General features: G+C 38.1%; 1 protein-coding gene across 1 annotated transcript in view; it reads right to left on the bottom strand.

Moving 5' to 3' along the window:
• Nucleotides 1-2,931: 2,931 nt before the first annotated feature.
• LOC125242285 (homeobox protein orthopedia-like) overlaps nucleotides 2,932-17,850 on the bottom strand; it is a 46,637-nt gene continuing 31,718 nt past the window's right edge. The window contains exons 5-8 of the mRNA XM_048151050.1: nucleotides 5,290-5,452; nucleotides 4,823-4,981; nucleotides 4,350-4,463; nucleotides 2,932-3,431 (exon numbers count right to left, since the gene is read on the bottom strand). Of these exons, the coding sequence (XP_048007007.1) occupies nucleotides 3,295-3,431; nucleotides 4,350-4,463; nucleotides 4,823-4,981; nucleotides 5,290-5,452 (573 nt within the window). The 3' untranslated portion in view covers nucleotides 2,932-3,294. The remainder of the gene's footprint in view (nucleotides 3,432-4,349; nucleotides 4,464-4,822; nucleotides 4,982-5,289; nucleotides 5,453-17,850) is intronic.

Consider the following 17,850-nt stretch of genomic DNA (forward strand, 5'->3'; position numbering starts at 1 on the left):
ACATCACATAGTCTTTGTTCCATATATGGGTCACTACAGATTTCACGGGACCTACCGACCCCATGGGTCGTATATTGATTGAATTAATGTTATGGTGTTTATGAGGATGTCTAAATTATTTGTGTGGGGCCTCTCAAGCTTAGACGTTAGACATACTTACCTATTTATTTTAAAGTCAAATACACTTGCGCCTTTTGAATATAAATTGTAGTTTTAAATCATTTGACATTTTGTTAAAAAGTCCGTTCAGTGCGAAAAATTTTCATAGAAACTGGCCTCCGTTACGGTGACCATAAAGTAAAATTATTGTCGGACAATTGGATTAACTCAAGCAAAACATAGGTAGGTATGTTCTTAAAATAAAACAACACACGTTGAACATTGTCTATTTTATTGTATGTATGTATACTTAGAGCTAACAATAATACTAGACGATATATTACACGTTTACACGCAGGAGCGAGCGAGCGAGTGCCATCGGCCATCTTCGCCGGTTATTAATCATTATTATTCTCTCTATTAAGCTAATAATAATCACTCAGTCCTTTACTTATATATAAAAGCATCATAATTTGTAAATAATAGTAAAATAAGCCAAAATTCAAACAGTATTAAACATGTTTTTTTCTTAGTATATCATTTATGAAATGTTTAAACGTCACTTTGGCTTCATTTATTCAAAATAATAATGTACAAAAATATCTATGTGACAGTTAAAATTTTATAAAATAATTTATTGCTAAAACTAAACGAAACGGACGGAAGATTAGAAATAATATGGAGATTAAGAAAATAAAATAGGAACTATCAACCACTTTTAACTAATTCAATATAAAATATACTCAGTGGCCGCCAGTTACTCAAAATACAAACATTTTAAATTCTTATCGAACTGTTACAACTATACATTTACAGTATACTCGGTCGCGTATACATTTTCACAATATTATATATTTTCTTACCAAAGACATGAATGTCATAGAAAAAAGACGAATGATTTTTACAGATTTATGTATTTCAGAAATATTTAAAAATTGTCTGTTTAATAAGTTGCATTAATTTGATTGACACAGACGTCTGTTCTTAAAAAAATCTAAGATAGCTGTGTATTTTAATGAAATAAAGTTAAGAAAAATAATTTTGGCCAAACAGGTATCAAAGTATGTTTCTCAATTAATTTCCATCAATCTTTTTTCCCACGGGCCAAACATATAAAAACGTCAAGACATCAAAAAATGCCTGTATCAATCAAAGAATTTTCTTTAACCACTCTACATTAACATATGCCTCTACTCTGTACCGGAATGTCAAATCATACCTACTCTAACATACATCGAGTAAACTACCTACAACTACTTAATACTTCACGATGATACCTATGCTTAGGAAATAAATAGCTTACCGTTATTACTATCATTATTATTTATTATTGTACGAACGCGTATACATATTTTGAATACAGCTCACATTTCATTTAATTTTAAATGTCCTAAAGGACTTTGTTGTCACCCCATTGTGACAGGACTTCTAATCGTTTCAAACTAGAATCCGAAGTTCGGTAAAAAAAATCGAAATTTCAATTCAATATGTCACGAAAATGACATTGTTGATATTTTTAAAATGTTTATCATTTGGTATCAATGTTAGTAATTTTCGCTTCTGTATCTAATGTGTAAGAAATATGTAATTTCAGCAAGAAACTGCCCATTTCTGGCAAAACGTTATCTGTCAAACTTTGTGGATTCCATTTTCGAATAAACTCTACTTTTATATACATGAGGGTTATGTCAGAATTCAAATAGCGATCACTACATTTTACATTAAAATTCGAGAATGTTGTTTCACACAGCTTAGGACCAACCGCTTTTTATGATTTGCCCGTTATCAAATAATCAAACATTATTTAACATGTTAAAAAACGTTCAAATTATTTTAAACAGCTTTTCTAAATAAGCAACCCGTATCTTCTTGGTTCTATGTACTTACTGAAATTACCTACAGATATAAGCACGGATCGCAAGTACATGTCTCATTGATGATGAGATGGACATTGTTTTATTAACCGACTTCAAAAAAGGAGGAGGTTCTCAATTCGACTGAATGTTTTTTTTTTTTTTTTTTTTTTTTGTATGTATGTTACTCGATATCTCCGAGAATCGTGGACCGATTTTCAAAATTTTTTTTTGATCGAACCGGTATAACCCCGAGATGGTCCCATTGGCACCAAGTCAGGGTCTGATGATGGGATCCTGGAGAAATCGAGGGAACTCTTCAAATGTTATAGGCACATGTAATGTTTTTAGTCTATTTTTCAAAGGTACACCAGTATTTACGTCTGATGGTAATAATTTTATGTGGCTGAGCTGATGATGGAAGGTCAACTCCTCAATGGTTAGGAGTTAAAGGATAATTCTTTCACTACTGTACATGTATTCGGACTGATACATATAATATCACTAGGAACCACTAAAAATCAACTGAGCTGATGATGGAAGGTCAACTCCTCAATGGTTAGGAGTTAAAGGATAATTCTTTCACTACTGTACATGTATTCGGACTGATACATTATCACTAGGAACCACTAAAAATCAACAAATAAATAAACTTTTTAACAAAAAATAAAACCGCCTTCAAAAATAAGCGCGTTACAAAACACGGAGAAACTAAAAAGCCAAAAATAATAGACCTTTCAATTCAGATTTCTTATCGTATTGCAATAAGCTAAACATCCAAATTATAAACAAATCAATTATTTTTGGAGTCGGTGCCAGCCTGTGTATGGTTGGGTGGGGCAAACAGGCAATAGCAAGGCGACGAACAGGTCTGGTACCGACTACAAAAACAATTGATTTGTTTATAATTTGGATGTTTAGCTTATTGCAATACGATAAGAAATCTGAATTGAAAGGTCTATTATTTTTGGCTTTTTATTGCCATAATTTTTATCGTTTAGTAGACAGGGAGCGTGGTTAAGGTACGAATATTGCTATACATCGGTGGACAGCTGGCTGTCATCATCGACCGTCTGCCCAAGCGATTACATTACATTCTTAAGAGGTTCAGGTGGGGATTTGGTCTTCATGCTTGTTGTACCTAGAACACGATAGACCTAAGAACAGATTAACAGCTTCATCGCCAACTGCGAGGTGTGGGAGCGATGTCGTTGTAAGTACGATCATCATTTCGGATGCGACGGACATGACATACGATTATGGTTATTAGCTGAACGGCTTGGACGCTGCAAGTGTAGCGGTGTGGTCACTAGCACGAGTTGTAGTTGTTGCTACAGCTGGGTCAGTAGACGGGGCTGTGGGCGTCGTAGTTGAGCTGCAGGTAGGGCGGGATGGCGGCGGACAGCTCGGAGGCGCGCCGGCGCAGCGCCGCGATGCTGTGCCCGCGCCACACCTCCTCCTCGCCCTCGCCGCCCGCTCCTGTGGACACCAGAACTGATTAAGACCGGCACTTGGTTCTACAACTTCTACAAATGTACATTAAAATATAGGATTATGGTAAAATTTACTACTAATAACATGATTATAGTTAAAATTAAATTGCCTGTGTGATGACGGGTTAAGAATTTCACCACCCCCTTTCTTCCCGTGGGTGTCGTAGAAGGCGACTATGGGATATGGGTTAAATTGTGGTGTAGGCGAGAGGCTGGCAACCTGTCACTGCAATGCCACAGTTTCGTTTTCTTTTAAGCCCTTATTTGCCAAGAGTGGCCCTGAAGCTTTAGTAGTTTCATGTGCTCTGCCTACCCCTTTATGGGATACAGGCGTGATTGTTTGTATGTTGTATGTTGTTAAAATTAACTACGTTCTATTAAAATGAACTCAGTACCGATGTGACAGTATGTATAAATATTTATATTTAATATTACATCATACTGTTGGTCTTTGACTTTGACTTCGAAAATTCCACGGATTTTAGAACGACGGTATGCGATAAAAAGTCCTAAACCTATTAATAACCTTCAATTTGTTAATCTGTCAATTGCCTGTGCCTGTGACATATCTGGAACAAGGCGTTTGAGGGTTTAAGCTCAAAATACATTTTAAAGTGGAAAATTTACTGCCTTGAGTGAGACTTAAAACTCATGGATGAATACTCCAGCGATTTACCAAGTGAGCCACCAAAACCGCGTCCCTGGTTTCACACAAGGCAATAATAATTTTCCCAATTTAAAAATTATGAACCTCATGTGAAGCTACTGTCGATGAAGCATCACTTGAAGGACATGAGTATGGAACAGACTTGCGTCAGTTTCAAGTAAGTAATTGTCAGAAATTCATAAAAGAGGCTGCTGGTGGCACTCTTTAGATCGATGAGGCATTATAGTTAGTTGATACCTGAAGCGGTGGGCGAGGCGTTGTTCCCGCAGTGCATGTGGGGGGGAGTGGGGGAGCCCTCGAGCGCGCCGCCTTGCTGCCCGATGTTGTTGCAGTACGACATCATAGTGTCACCTGTCATGTGTAAGAACAGTTGTTAAAAGTTGAATAGGCTCCTCTTAAATTTTGACGTGCATGATAGACAAATTAATCGTTCATGGTGCAACAACATGGAATATAATAAAAAGTAAAGGATGTAAATTACATCTCTAGAAAGCTATTTGAATCGTATTGAGATTGTATTGACAAGTTCCGCGACAACAGCTTTGAAGCTTATATTTTCATGTGACGTTTTGAAATGAAGAATCTTTGACCTAGGTTATGTCATGACTGACTCTAGAATTTTTGGTGCTCAGGGGGACTTACCCAGTGAGTTGAGCATATACAGCTGTCCTGTAGAGACAACTGTCCTGTAAGAAGAGATGTGGACTTACCCAGCGAGTTGAGCGGGTAGTGCGGCTGGTAAGGCTGGCTGGAAGCCACGGAGGAGATGGGCAGCGCCGGGTTCAGGTCCGCGGAGAGCTGCGGTAGACCGCCCACGCCGGTGCCGAAGCCACCCATGGAAACACCGCCCTGTGACAGTTGGCCTAGTCCTGAAACACAACGACAGTTCTGATAAGACTTGAGACCAGTAAATGTAATAAAGCAAAATCTAGATTTTTCATTTATTTAACCAATCTGCTATCGACTTGAGTCCCAGTTATCGTTTTTCGCCCAAAAACTTTCCTCGGTTATAGATTTATCAATCAATCAAACATTTATTTCATAATTTTTACATTCCATGACATGGCTTATTCCAGGACTGCAAAATCTCCCGGAACGATTGGAGGCCGTGGGATGGTAACAAGGACCAGAATACTTTAGTAAGACAAGCATTATATTAGATTTTTGATGTTGTTACCTGCAGGCATACTCCAGGGTCTATCTCCGAAGACCCCCGGACTGCAGACATCTCCCCCGAAAGGTGGTAGACCGTGGGATGGTAACAAGGACCCTGGAGACCTAAACACGTTGGTGCTCTTCTTGCGCTTCTTCCATTTCGCTCGACGGTTCTGGAACCACACCTGCAAAGAAAAAATATCGTTATAAATAGGTCCCAAACTCATAATTAAACACACATGAGTGGGCGTAGATTTCTAGGGATCAGTTCAGTATCTTTGAACGCATCTTCTTCAACCTAGCCTAGCGTTTTCCCGGCCTAGCGCTAGGGTCCGCACAGGGGGTTTGAATGCATATGATTTATTTGTAAACTTAAGTAACAGTTGCCGCGTTACGTGACAAGTCTTTTGTAAGAGTATGTAATTGCAGTTTTGGCGCCCAACGTGGGGCGTTGGTATTTATTTCACCTTAGGTCTGCAGTTACGTACTCTTACAAAATACTTTTGTAAGAGCACGTAACGCGACACAGTGTTCGTAAAAAAGCATGTGAGAGTGCTATGCTTCATCGACAAGCATACTTTGCATTACCAATTTTACTTTAATTTCTTATTTAATAATTTATTTGGTAGGTCCCAATTTCCTCACAACATAATTCCAGTACTTATTAAAATCTAATACAAACAACAAAAGCGCGTAAAAAAGGCGAGAAGCGACAGTCGTATTAAAAATTCACCCCTCGAGCGAGACGGCTGCAGCGCTCAGTGGGGGGGAAAGAGAGGGGTGTAGTCATTTGGCGACTGTCACGAGCAGTCATTATTTATCGCCGTTTGTCGCGGAGTTTATTTACCTGTTTTGGAACAAGCCCGCGGATCGGAATGGGGTAGTGTTTATTTTCAGGTTAGGTTTCGTTGCCGTGCTTATTTTTATCAGGTTTCCCGGATTGACTGAAATCATGTGCGACTATGCAGTTTTGGCAATTTTCGTCTACTAAAAACGAATGGACTCGAATCTGTTTCCTAATAGGTACGACCTACATGTTAAAGAGGCCGCGGTTTCTCCATACAAGGTCTTCACTTTCCTGAATATTGTGGAAAATATTAAGAGTATTTTGGCACGATGCTATAGATACCATGTGTCAGATACGCCCTTGACTTTCCGGTTTTCATCTTAATCACATAAAAATCCATCGCAGTGGTATCGTACCTACTTGCCAAGAGATAAGTTAAAAATGACCACAAGATATTACATATTTTATTATGAACATTTGGTAAAGTATGTGATCTATTGTTGACCATTACTAAGCCGGGTGCCCTGGGTAACCCTACAATCAAAATGAATTCATCACAAATGAAAAATCACCGGCCGTTTTCTGCCCGAGGTCCAGTCCCGCGGGATCCGAGATACCCTGGAATCAATATCCCGGGAAATGACGGGCGATTTGCCCTAATCCCGGATCATTTGTCACCGGATCGGACAGAGCAGCGGGATTTGGGTGGCCAACTAATTGTCTTTATAGAAACTTTTAAATGGGGTGTATTTTAGTTCAATTAATTTTAGATATGTGGGAAACATTTTACAAAACAAATTAAAACAGCATAAAACCCTTTAAATTCTGAACCATAAGTTTTAAAAATATGAAAAAAATCACAAAAGTAGAACTTTGTAAAGATTTTCTAGGAAAATTATTTTGAACTTAATAGGTTGAACAGTTTAAAAAAAAATACGAGAAACTACGGAACCCTGCACTGAGCGTGGTCCGACACGCTCTTGGCCGGTTTTTATATATTTCAATGTCCTGAAAATTTATATTCTCATTCTTCTGAAATCCAGTTTTCCCAGTGGCCATCGATTGGTGGTCGGTGGTAATGGGCGGGTCACGGCGCGGTCCCGCTCGGGCGCCGTGAGCGCGCGGTTAGCGAGTCATGTTTGCGGGTCGTGCGTATGCGCAGGGGCGTAAGTCATGAGCGACGGCGAGTAGCTGTTAACGTAGACTTTGATACTCTAAATGAAAGCAGTGCATCTCTATGTTACTATGATGTAGCAAGCCAAAAATGAAATGAAATGAAATGAAATGAAATAAAAATTTTATTTTCCAAGTAGGCATATTACAATGCGCATATGAACGTCAAATAAAGCTTCGTCGGCTCTAACCCTACGCCTCAGCCTTGAGAAGATTTCAATCTCTTCAAAACGTTACATCTTATAATTAACATGCATTAAAAAATAAGATACAATTTAATAAGCAAAAGTATTCATCAAAAAAATCCAGTAGGCGAAAGTGATTATCAGCTCAGGGTTTCTACCATCTGAGTAGTTGAGGTTTTTTTGAATACGTTACTTGACAGCGAAAGCGTACACTCACGCTTGAAGATAAAGTAAAAATATGAATTCACTATGGTTTCTAAATGTACGCAAATAATCTTAGTAAATTTACGATTTTTAGCGTTTTAGTTATAGTTAAAGTGCAGTTTCATTGAAATTCAGTTTCTTATCTACCACGCCACCGCTCCCGCCCCCGCTGTCGCTCGTGGCTCGCACCGCCCCGCGCTAATTCGTTCGGTCAACAGCGCAGCAGCTAACTGTTGCCACCTCAGGGTAATGGGTTCAACTCGAGGTTGGTATATTTTTCCGTAACTCTATAGGTACCTAAAGAAATATGGCGCTTCTTTATTGTTCGGTAAAACCTTTTATTGCAAGTATGTTAGAGCTTTAGAATTGACTTTATAAAATCTAAAATATACACTACACAATACATGTCATAATTATACAAAATTAAAGAATATTTACTGGTAAGTCTAGAGCACCTACCGATTTCTCCTACAAAATGACTTTATTGGAGAATATTATACAACACATTCGTTTTGATTGTTCCTGAGTGCAAAAAAAAGATTAAGTATTCATTTACACAAACTAGTTTAAAGCTTCAACTCATCAAATATTTGTAATTTACATCAGACAGTAGACCTTGACACGAAATCACTGCGTTGCTACGTCATTGCGAATATTTCATCATGTTGCGAAGCTCTTTCAAAGTTTGCTTTTTTTTTCATGAATATGTAAAAATGTAAGTAGGTAAGATAGGTACTATAAGATAAACCAATATTAGACAACTTGTGGAGGTCATGTCTAAACAATACGTATTATCAAAGTATTATGTATCATTTTGTTTTACCTTTGGAACTCACGAGTATATCCGCTACCTTAGGCTACCTGGAAGAAAACGCGCTTTAGCGATTAAGACCGCCTGTTGTTTACCTTAATTGTGTTGCTATAAAGAGTAATTGTAATGTATTGTATTTCTGGTCAGGACGAAACTTCACAAAACAGTATGTACCTATCTAAATCTATGTTTAAAAGCGCATTGACAAGTTAGAAGCAAAGAAGGAGGCAGATGGTTAACCTTTAGCACAGAATATATAATAGTGCCTTTAGTTTCCCATTTTTCTTCCGGAACAAATGTTTTTCCCTAAAAATACAACACAAGCCGCGACGCGCAGAATCCGGGATAACTAATAGCGCTAGTGCACATAATTCGAGCGCCGTACATTACCATAAGCTGGCTGTATTGCCAACTATAGCGAGCTTCCTAAAACCATTGTAACTTGGCCTCAGTACAGTATTTGTACTATACTAATTTATAGATGACGTGATGTGATGATGGGCACCTTTGCGTCATGAACGGTGCGGGGTGGGTTGTTTGATTTATGTATGTAGTTTATTGTATAGTTAAGATTTTTTAAATATATATTTCCGTTTCCCGTGATTTAATGTAGGTATTGTCAGAAATTTAATAGATATCAAATATTTATTTATTTATTTATTTTATTTAAACTTTATTGCACAAATTATCAATAAAAAGTACAAATGGCGGACTTAACGCCTTAAGGCATTCTCTACCAGTCAACCATTGGGCAAAACAGAGATAGGTAGAATATACATTTGTCTAAGGACTTTCGAGTGAAACATGGAGATTTTTTTCTACAAGTCTGTTTTTTCTACAAATATTAAAATTGATTTTGCAGCAGGAAGAACACGGAGGTCTTTGCTGTAATAGTAATACAGGAAAATCATCATCCTCCTTGCGTTATACCGGCATTTGCCACGACCTGAACCTGGAACCTGGGCTCCGCTTTGACAATACAGGAAAATCGATTACCTAAATAGGTAGACCTCATTTAAAATTTGAAAAGTTAAGTAAAATCTTTTTGATATGATTTACAGGCACTAATATTAGGTACCAATACCTATGCCCAGTTGAATCCATGCTTCAGCAGTACGACAACAATACTGTGAAAAGTGACATTTTTAGGGTTCCGTAGTCAACTAGGAACCCTTATAGTTTCGCCATGTCTGTCTGTCCGTCCGTCCGTCCGTCCGCGGATAATCTCAGTAACCGTTAGCACTAGAAAGCTGAAATTTGGTACCAATATGTAATATGTATATCAATCACGCTAACAAAGTGCAAAAATAAAAAACCGGCCAAGAGCGTGTCGGGCCACGCTCAGTGTAGGGTTCCGTAGTTTTTCGTATTTTTCTCAAAAACTACTAAACCCATCAAATTCAAAACAATTTTCCTAGAAAGTCTTTATAAAGTTCTACTTTTGTGATTTTTTTCATATTTTTTAAACATATGGTTCAAAAGTTAGAGGGGGGGACGCACTTTTTTTCCTTTAGGAGCGATTATTTCCGAAAATATTAATATTATCAAAAAACGATCTTAGTAAACCCCTATTCATTTTTAAATACCTATCCAACAATATATCACACGTTGGGGTTGGAATTAAAAAAAAAATCAGCCCCCACTTTACATGTAGGGGGGGTACCCTAATAAAACATTTTTTTCCATTTTTTATTTTTGCACTTTGTTGGCGTGATTGATATACATATTGGTACCAAATTTCAGCTTTCTAGTGCTAACGGTTACTGAGATTATCCGCGGACGGACGGACGGACGGACGGACGGACAGACAGACATGGCGAAACTATAAGGGTTCCTAGTTGACTACGGAACCCTAAAAATGGAAAAAAATGTTTAATTAGGGTAAAGTGGGGGCTGATATTTTTTTTCATTCCAACTCCAACGTGTGATATATTGTTGGATAGGTACACTCTAAAAAATGAGGACCAACTAAGAGCAGTTTTCTCTTAGTTGACGTTAAGTTAATTACTACAATTACGATCTTATATAATTCAAATAAAGCTGATTACTAAAAACAACAAGGGAATGTATGATTGAACTAATAACTTAGGTGTTTTGTTATTCCTAACCATTGTACACCTTGAATCAATTATGAACTTGTTAGGCATAACTATGTAACATAGGTTGATTCAATCCTTAGTTGAACTTACTAAGGTAATTTAGTTAACATAATTATTTTTCATGGAATTATTGAACAAGATCTTAATCGATTCAGTTACGTTGCAAAAGTAAGAACAATCAAAATTACCTTATTCGATTTGTCTAAGATCTTATCAGGCTCGTATGGAATCAAGATGCTTGACTACGACTATCAAAATATTGATAGGAGCAACCAAATTTTTTTTAGAGTGTATTTAAAAATGAATAAGGGTTTACTAATATCGTTTTTTGATAATACTAATATTTTCGGAAATAATTGCTCCTAAAGGAAAAAGAAGTGCGTCCCCCCCCCCCCTCTAACTTTTGAACCATATGTTTAAAAAATATGAAAAAAATCACAAAAGTAGAACATTATAAAGACTTTCTAGGAAATTTGTTTTGAACTTGATAGGTTCAGTAGTTTTTGAGAAAAATACGGAAAACTACGGAACCCTACACTGAGCGTGGCCCGACACGCTCTTGGCCGGTTTTGGTTGATGCCACAGTCACAGCCAAACCGGGCTATCGTTCCGAGATTAGCCCAATTTCTTTTTACACATTTTTTATGTCCACCGAAAACTTCTCCCAGTGAACCTACATTTTAAATACCTATTGCAGGGATATAACTTAAAATAGGTAAGGTACAATACAAGCAACAATTTGACGGCCGTTCGTACGCGCGCCGCGTGCCGGCTGTAAATATCAATGTAGCGGTTTACTCGTAGATAATATTGCTTTTGGATATGCGGGCCATATTAACTTGCTTTATAGGGATCGCAAATTTGGATAAGAGGGTTAGTAGCATAATATTATGTAGTTTAGGGTATCTTTCAATGATAATAGCATTTACATAAATTCTGCTTGGTGTAATTATGAGTACCTAGGTTTATTGTGATCAATGATTTTACGTTAATGCAAAACCTAACCCTTTAGTATGGTTTAAACTGCAAAATTAAGATCCTAAGTACCTATTGTATATTACATAATATACTACAATGAAGTGAAAACTCGATAGTACGAATCTCAATATTTCTATTAATTTCATTTAACTTTTCTTTGTATTCTAGGTGTGAACAGGACCGATCGTATCCGGAACACCACGCTGCGTTCAAAAACCCGCATTGCCGACGTCGGCGAGAGGACTGCCAGGCTCAAATGGGACTGGGCTGGTCACGTCTGCCGCATGCATCCTCACAGATGGGCTAGTGTAGCCACCAAGTGGATGCCACAAATAGAGCGCGGACGCGGCAGGCCCAGGAGAAGATGGAGGGATGACCTAGACACCTTCCTTACCAACTGGCCGGAAGAGGCACTAAACCGGGAGTCATGGAGGTTAAGGGGAGAGGCCTTTGCCCAGCAGTGGGACACCATTATATGCTAGATAAAAAAAAAAAAAACTTTAATGGATACTCTGTAATGTTGACATGTAAAAGTGCCCCCGTGGCCTATTTGCTGAATAAATGATTTTGTATTTGAATTTTGTATTTGTATTCAAGGGAAACACAGGTACGTATCTGTGTACATTTATTTTATCTACTGAACGTCACACGAAAGTTTAGTGTCATTCTAGCGTGCATGTGAGTAGACTGAGTGTAGTCTGGTGCGGTGCAATGATACCATAAGTACCTACCTATATCTAATCGTCCACGTTCATTTAAAGTCGCTGCTCGCTACTTCGTATTATAAACCTATAACATAAAATATCGTCGGTGCGAATAAAAAAATCGCTATGTGTTTTTTTTTTACTATTTTTCGATTATTGCATATTTCTATTCCCTTTTTAATTCCTCGTCGACCCATGAAATTTTTTTTGATATCTTTATTAGTTTTGAAATTAGGAAATCCGCTATGTGCAAACGGAAATAATTGCAACAAAAAACTAGCTATGTATTCTTAAGTCGTTGACCGTACACTATGACGACTTAGGTCGAACAGATGTTCAGTAACCTGCGAGATTACTGACCGTTCTGAAAACATGTTTCTATGCAGGGAACCAAGTTATTTCTATACACATAAGCCAAAGATGAAGTATATAAGTCGGGCTCCGAGATATAACGCGGTGCGTGTTTTATCGCGGGGCGGGGCGCCACGCCCGGCCAGAGGCTCGCAAACTGTTCACGTGGTGAACATTATAACTAACTTTCATAGATAATCACGTAAATCACGCATTTATAATTATAGTAATAGGCCTTACAGGTTAGGTAGCTTATTAGCGCTTACAGGCTTACATTTCACTAATGAGTCAAAAGTCTACGTGTTGGCTTCGGCTCCGCGCATGCCTCTCAAAAGTCCCAATGGTCCGGACCGGAACACCATTGTTTCCTGATGGCAAATACTCTTAATAAATAAGGTATTATATTATTAATATTATGGTACACCCTTCTTATACTAGCTGACCTAGGCCCACAGCGTGATCAACAAGATGTAGGTAGGTTGAGGGTTAATATTACCTACTTAGATGACGAATTCAGGAACAATTTTGTGATAGATATATAAACACAAATATCTAATATGAAAATAAAAAACGAATTTAGTAAGATTAGGCGTTAGCATAATCATTAGTCCATTTTCAGGGTTCCTTAGTCAACTAGGAACCCTTGTAGTTTCGCAATGTCTGTCTGTCCGTCCGTCCGTCCGCGGATAATCTCAGTAACCGTTAGCACTAGAAAGCTGAAATTTGGTGCCAATATGTATATCAATCACGCCGACAAAGTGCAAAAATAAAGAGTGTAAAAATGTTTTATTAAAGTACCCCCCTACACGTAAAGTGGGGAGTGATTTGTTTTTTAATTTCAACCCTAAAGTGTGACATATTGTTGGATAGGTAATTAAAAATGAATAGGGGTTTACTAAAACCATTTTTTGATAATGCTCATATTTATATTTGCTCGTAAAAAAAATGTTAACTCTAACTTTTGAACCATAAGTTTAAAAAATATAAAAAAATCACAAAGCACAAGATCTTTATAAAAACTTTCTAGGGAAATTATTTTGAACTTGATAGGTTGAACAGTTTTTGAAAAATAAATACGGGAAACTACGGAACCCTACACAGAGCGTGGCCCGACACGCTCTTGGCCGGTTTTTCAATCTTTATTCGTGTTAGACTAGAAGACGAAGACGTTATGTAACTGATTGTCTACTACGACAACTACTTAAGTTCATTCCCTATAAAATGTGTGTAATTTCTCCCCCTTTCAGACTTTTATTATTATTATCGCAGCGTTATCTAAATCGTAATAACAACTCTAACTCAAGAAACAGTAAAAATAACATTAACTCTAAGCGTTACGTCCCCATTACAATCGGCAGCCAAAAGCGGGCAAAGTTAGATTAGTTCCGCGTTGAAAAAAGCGAGTGGCGCAAAGTTTGGGAACCGGAGGCCGGAAACGGAAGCCTTGGGGATGTGCGTCGGCTTTATGGTGCGTGGGGTGAAGGTACTCATTGAATTGATGGTGCGACGGATTATGTAAATACATATATATTATATGAAACAGAGAGAAAAAAACAGTTTGTGAGAAGTTGAGGAATTCAATCTTTACCCTAGGTAGGTTCATATTGAGACTCGTAGGTGCACACAAAATATCTCATGGACCCTGAATATGTAGTAAGGTTGCAAATTTATTAACCTATGAGATTATCAAGCGGAGTACTCTCCTTTGGGTGAGTTTTGCTAAAGCTGAAAGATGAGCTTACGGCTTTGATGCGAGCTTCTCGTTTTGTGTTGGTGATACGCGCGCGACTTAGGGCCTATTCAATTTACACGGTGCGCGGTGCGAGAACTCGTATACGAGTTTTAGTACATTGCGGTATTTGATTGGTGTGCTGAAAGTATTTTAAACCTCAACAGTCCGCAATCTAACTAAACATTTTAGTTTTTTAATAAATATCTGGTGTTTTAATAGTTTATATTACCACCGGTTGGCTTAAACTAGCATATAACTGTAAATTTATGTGCTTTCAAAGGTTTAACACCCCATTAAAGTGTTATTTAACAGCTCGAGCGTGGAGAATGGCTGTAAGATCCCCGTAAAGCCGATGGACGGATACTTTTATAGCTCATCCTGGCTCTATCACCCATAACTTTGCTCTAAGGTGGTTTTAACTTTGATTAACTATATATCTATTTATATAAATATGTATTACGTGATGCTTAAAAGAGCATAAATGGTGAGGTGGTACTAAATTAAACACATACACACTACTTTTTTGATCTGTGCTATAGCTAAACATACTGAATAATTAATAATCGTAATTTCGTAATCAAATTAAAAACATTGTAGAAAATATTTATCTCAGTACAAATGGTGCTTTTTTACGCACTAGTGCAAGAAGTGGTTCATTATATGTCAGGTCGAAACCTCGGGGGGCCATCTGTACTGAAAAATGTCGTACGATACACGTGCGAAAAGGAAATTCGTAACTCGTGTCGATTTAAAACACTCCCTTCGGTCGTGTTTTAATTTATCGCCACTCGTTTCGAACTTCCTTTTTTCACACTTTAAAAAAACAAAAGTACTATTTTAGACCTATGTTTTGATTATAAAGGGTACCTTTTAAAATACACCTAGCTTATTAACCCTTTCACTGACAGGGTTCTGCTTATCGACGTACTGTCACTGAAAATGCATATTACATATATGTACTCTACTCGTACGGGTATATTTTTTTTTTAATTAGCCTCTTTTGTGTCCCACTGCTGGGCAAAGGCCTCCCCTCGCTTTCTCCACTCGACCCTGTTGTTGGCATTTTCCCACCATTTCGGGTAGAATGCGTCCAGGTCGTCCCGCCATCTCCTATATATATACACGGGTATATTTATTAAAGATATAACGTTTTGTTAAGTGCGCCAATTACTTTAATTCAACTAAGATCCTGTGATCGTTTCAGGGCAATGATGATGATTGTTTTCAGTCCCTATCCCAAAGAATAGCAATACGTGGGCCGCTCTTCGTAGAGCTCGCTCGATACGCCCACGCGCATGCGCGGTGCTAGGGGTGCCCGACCGACTGTGCCAACTTCAAGGCAAGCTCTTCCCATTCAAAATAAGAATGTGCTTGCATTTATATTGGAATATTTCACTTGCTAGGGTTTCAAGGAACGAAGGTTTAAACAAACTTTGCCTCCGAGCAAAACACAACATTTTTCACAACACCAACAGGAACAAAATTCTACCAGCCAGCCAAGACAGACAGCTAAGACATCAAGTTAAAATTTGTATGAAATTACGTTGCAATCTTGTGGATATAACAAAAAATAAAACCGCCTTCAAAAAAAGCGTGTTACAAAACACGGAGAAACTAAAAAGCCAAAAATAATAAACCTTCGAATTCAGATTTCTTATCGGATTGCAATAATCTAAACATCCAAATTATAAACAAGTCAATTATTTTTGTAGTCGGTACCAGACCTGTTCGTCGCCTTGCTATTACCTGTTTGCCCCACCCAACCATACGCAGGCTGGCCCCGACTCCAATTGAGAACCTCCTCCTTTTTTGAAGTCGGTTAAAAATGCATTTTTGCTATCTGTTTTCGAATGATCAAGAGAACCTTTAGCGGTACCTAATGGTGTGGTGAAAATCTTTGAAAATAAATATTATAATTTTAAATAGCATATTTTTATACAAAACAAAACGTTTTGTCGGAGACAGAAGGTTTGGTTGGAAATGCTACAATTGCGACAGCCAATTGTCTCCGACTGTACCCGATCTCACCCGACCGGACCCGATCTCCGTTCTAATCCAACTTCAGCGAACTCCCAAATTGAAAGGAGTCGCTTTATTAAAGCCATCTTTGCGAGCTCTGAAGCTACATTTACATTTCGTTTGTGACTTCGCTTTAATAGAATATAATAGCCATTTTGCTGAGTTTTGTTTACCTCAAAATTCGGAAGAGTTGTATTTACTTTAACGCGTCATTTAATGCCTCGTAAAATTCCCGCATTTTTTTAACCAATTCCTCGTTTGGTGTCTCAGGTATTGTAACAAATAGGCATGACTCTTTACGAAACACTTTCAACGTCATCATCAGTCTTTTATCGCTCACTGCTAAGCATAGGCCTCTTTTCTAGTACCTACGCCACTTCTCCCGGTCCTGATGGTTATTTAGCCAAATGCAAAAAAGCAAGATACTTAATATCTTCATCGTAGCTATCCCTATTGCTCTTCCGTATTGGCAGCAGAGCCAGACTGAAAACCGGCCAAGAGCGTGTCGGGCCACGCTCAGTGTAGGGTTCCGTAGTTTTCCGTATTTTTCTCAAAAACTACTAAACCTATGAAGTTCAAAATAATTTTCCTAAAAAGTCTTTATAAATTTCTACTTTTGTGATTTTTTTCATATTTTTTAAACATATGGTTCAAAAGTTAGAGGGGGGGGACGCACTTTTTTTTCCTTTAGGACTGATTATTTCCGAAAATATTAATATTATCAAAAAACGATCTTAGTAAACCCTTATTCATTTTTAAATACCTATCTAACGATATATCACACGTTGGGATTGGAATGAATAAAAATATCAGCCCCCACTTTACATGTAGGGGGGGTACCCTAATAAAACATTTTTTTCCATTTTTTATTTTTGCACTTTGTTGGCGTGATTGATATACATATTGGTACCAAATTTCAGCTTTCTAGTGCTAACGGTTACTGAGATTATCCGCGGACGGACGGACGGACGGACGGACAGACAGACATGGCGAAACTATAAGGGCTCCTAGTTGACTACGGAACCCTAAAAACGAATATCGGGTAGTTTGGTGTTGTTTACATCTCCATTGACATTTCGCTGGGACGTCAGTCTTCCACGACCACGGCTAGTGCAACGGCCGAAACGTTGGATAAAAGGTAATAATGTTATTTTATCGTGTTTAACCCGTGTGTCTTCTAAAAAAATGCAGACTGAGTTTCGATTATCGGCGTCTAAGGTCCACGATTGTTATTCCGGCTGAGCTAGTTTTTCAAAACGGAAAACTTTGCTCTCACTCCAGTCAAATAGCTTCCATGAATTAATGTGGGATATGTCTGTTAAGAATAATGGCAGTAAAGGTATTTCGCTGTAAAGTTACCCCAGCCAAGACGGAGGTCCCCGGGGCTGGCAGTACACGCGAACGGAATTAAAAGTCCCGCGGGGCAGCCCTAGACACTAATGGATGCGCACTCTTTGCACACCAGATACATATGCGAGTTACGATTTATTTTAATACTGAGTATATATAACGATCAAAGCACATGACGCATATTGAAACG

Source organism: Leguminivora glycinivorella, chromosome 2 (assembly GCF_023078275.1).
Source record: "Leguminivora glycinivorella isolate SPB_JAAS2020 chromosome 2, LegGlyc_1.1, whole genome shotgun sequence".
NCBI lineage: Eukaryota > Metazoa > Arthropoda > Insecta > Lepidoptera > Tortricidae > Leguminivora > Leguminivora glycinivorella.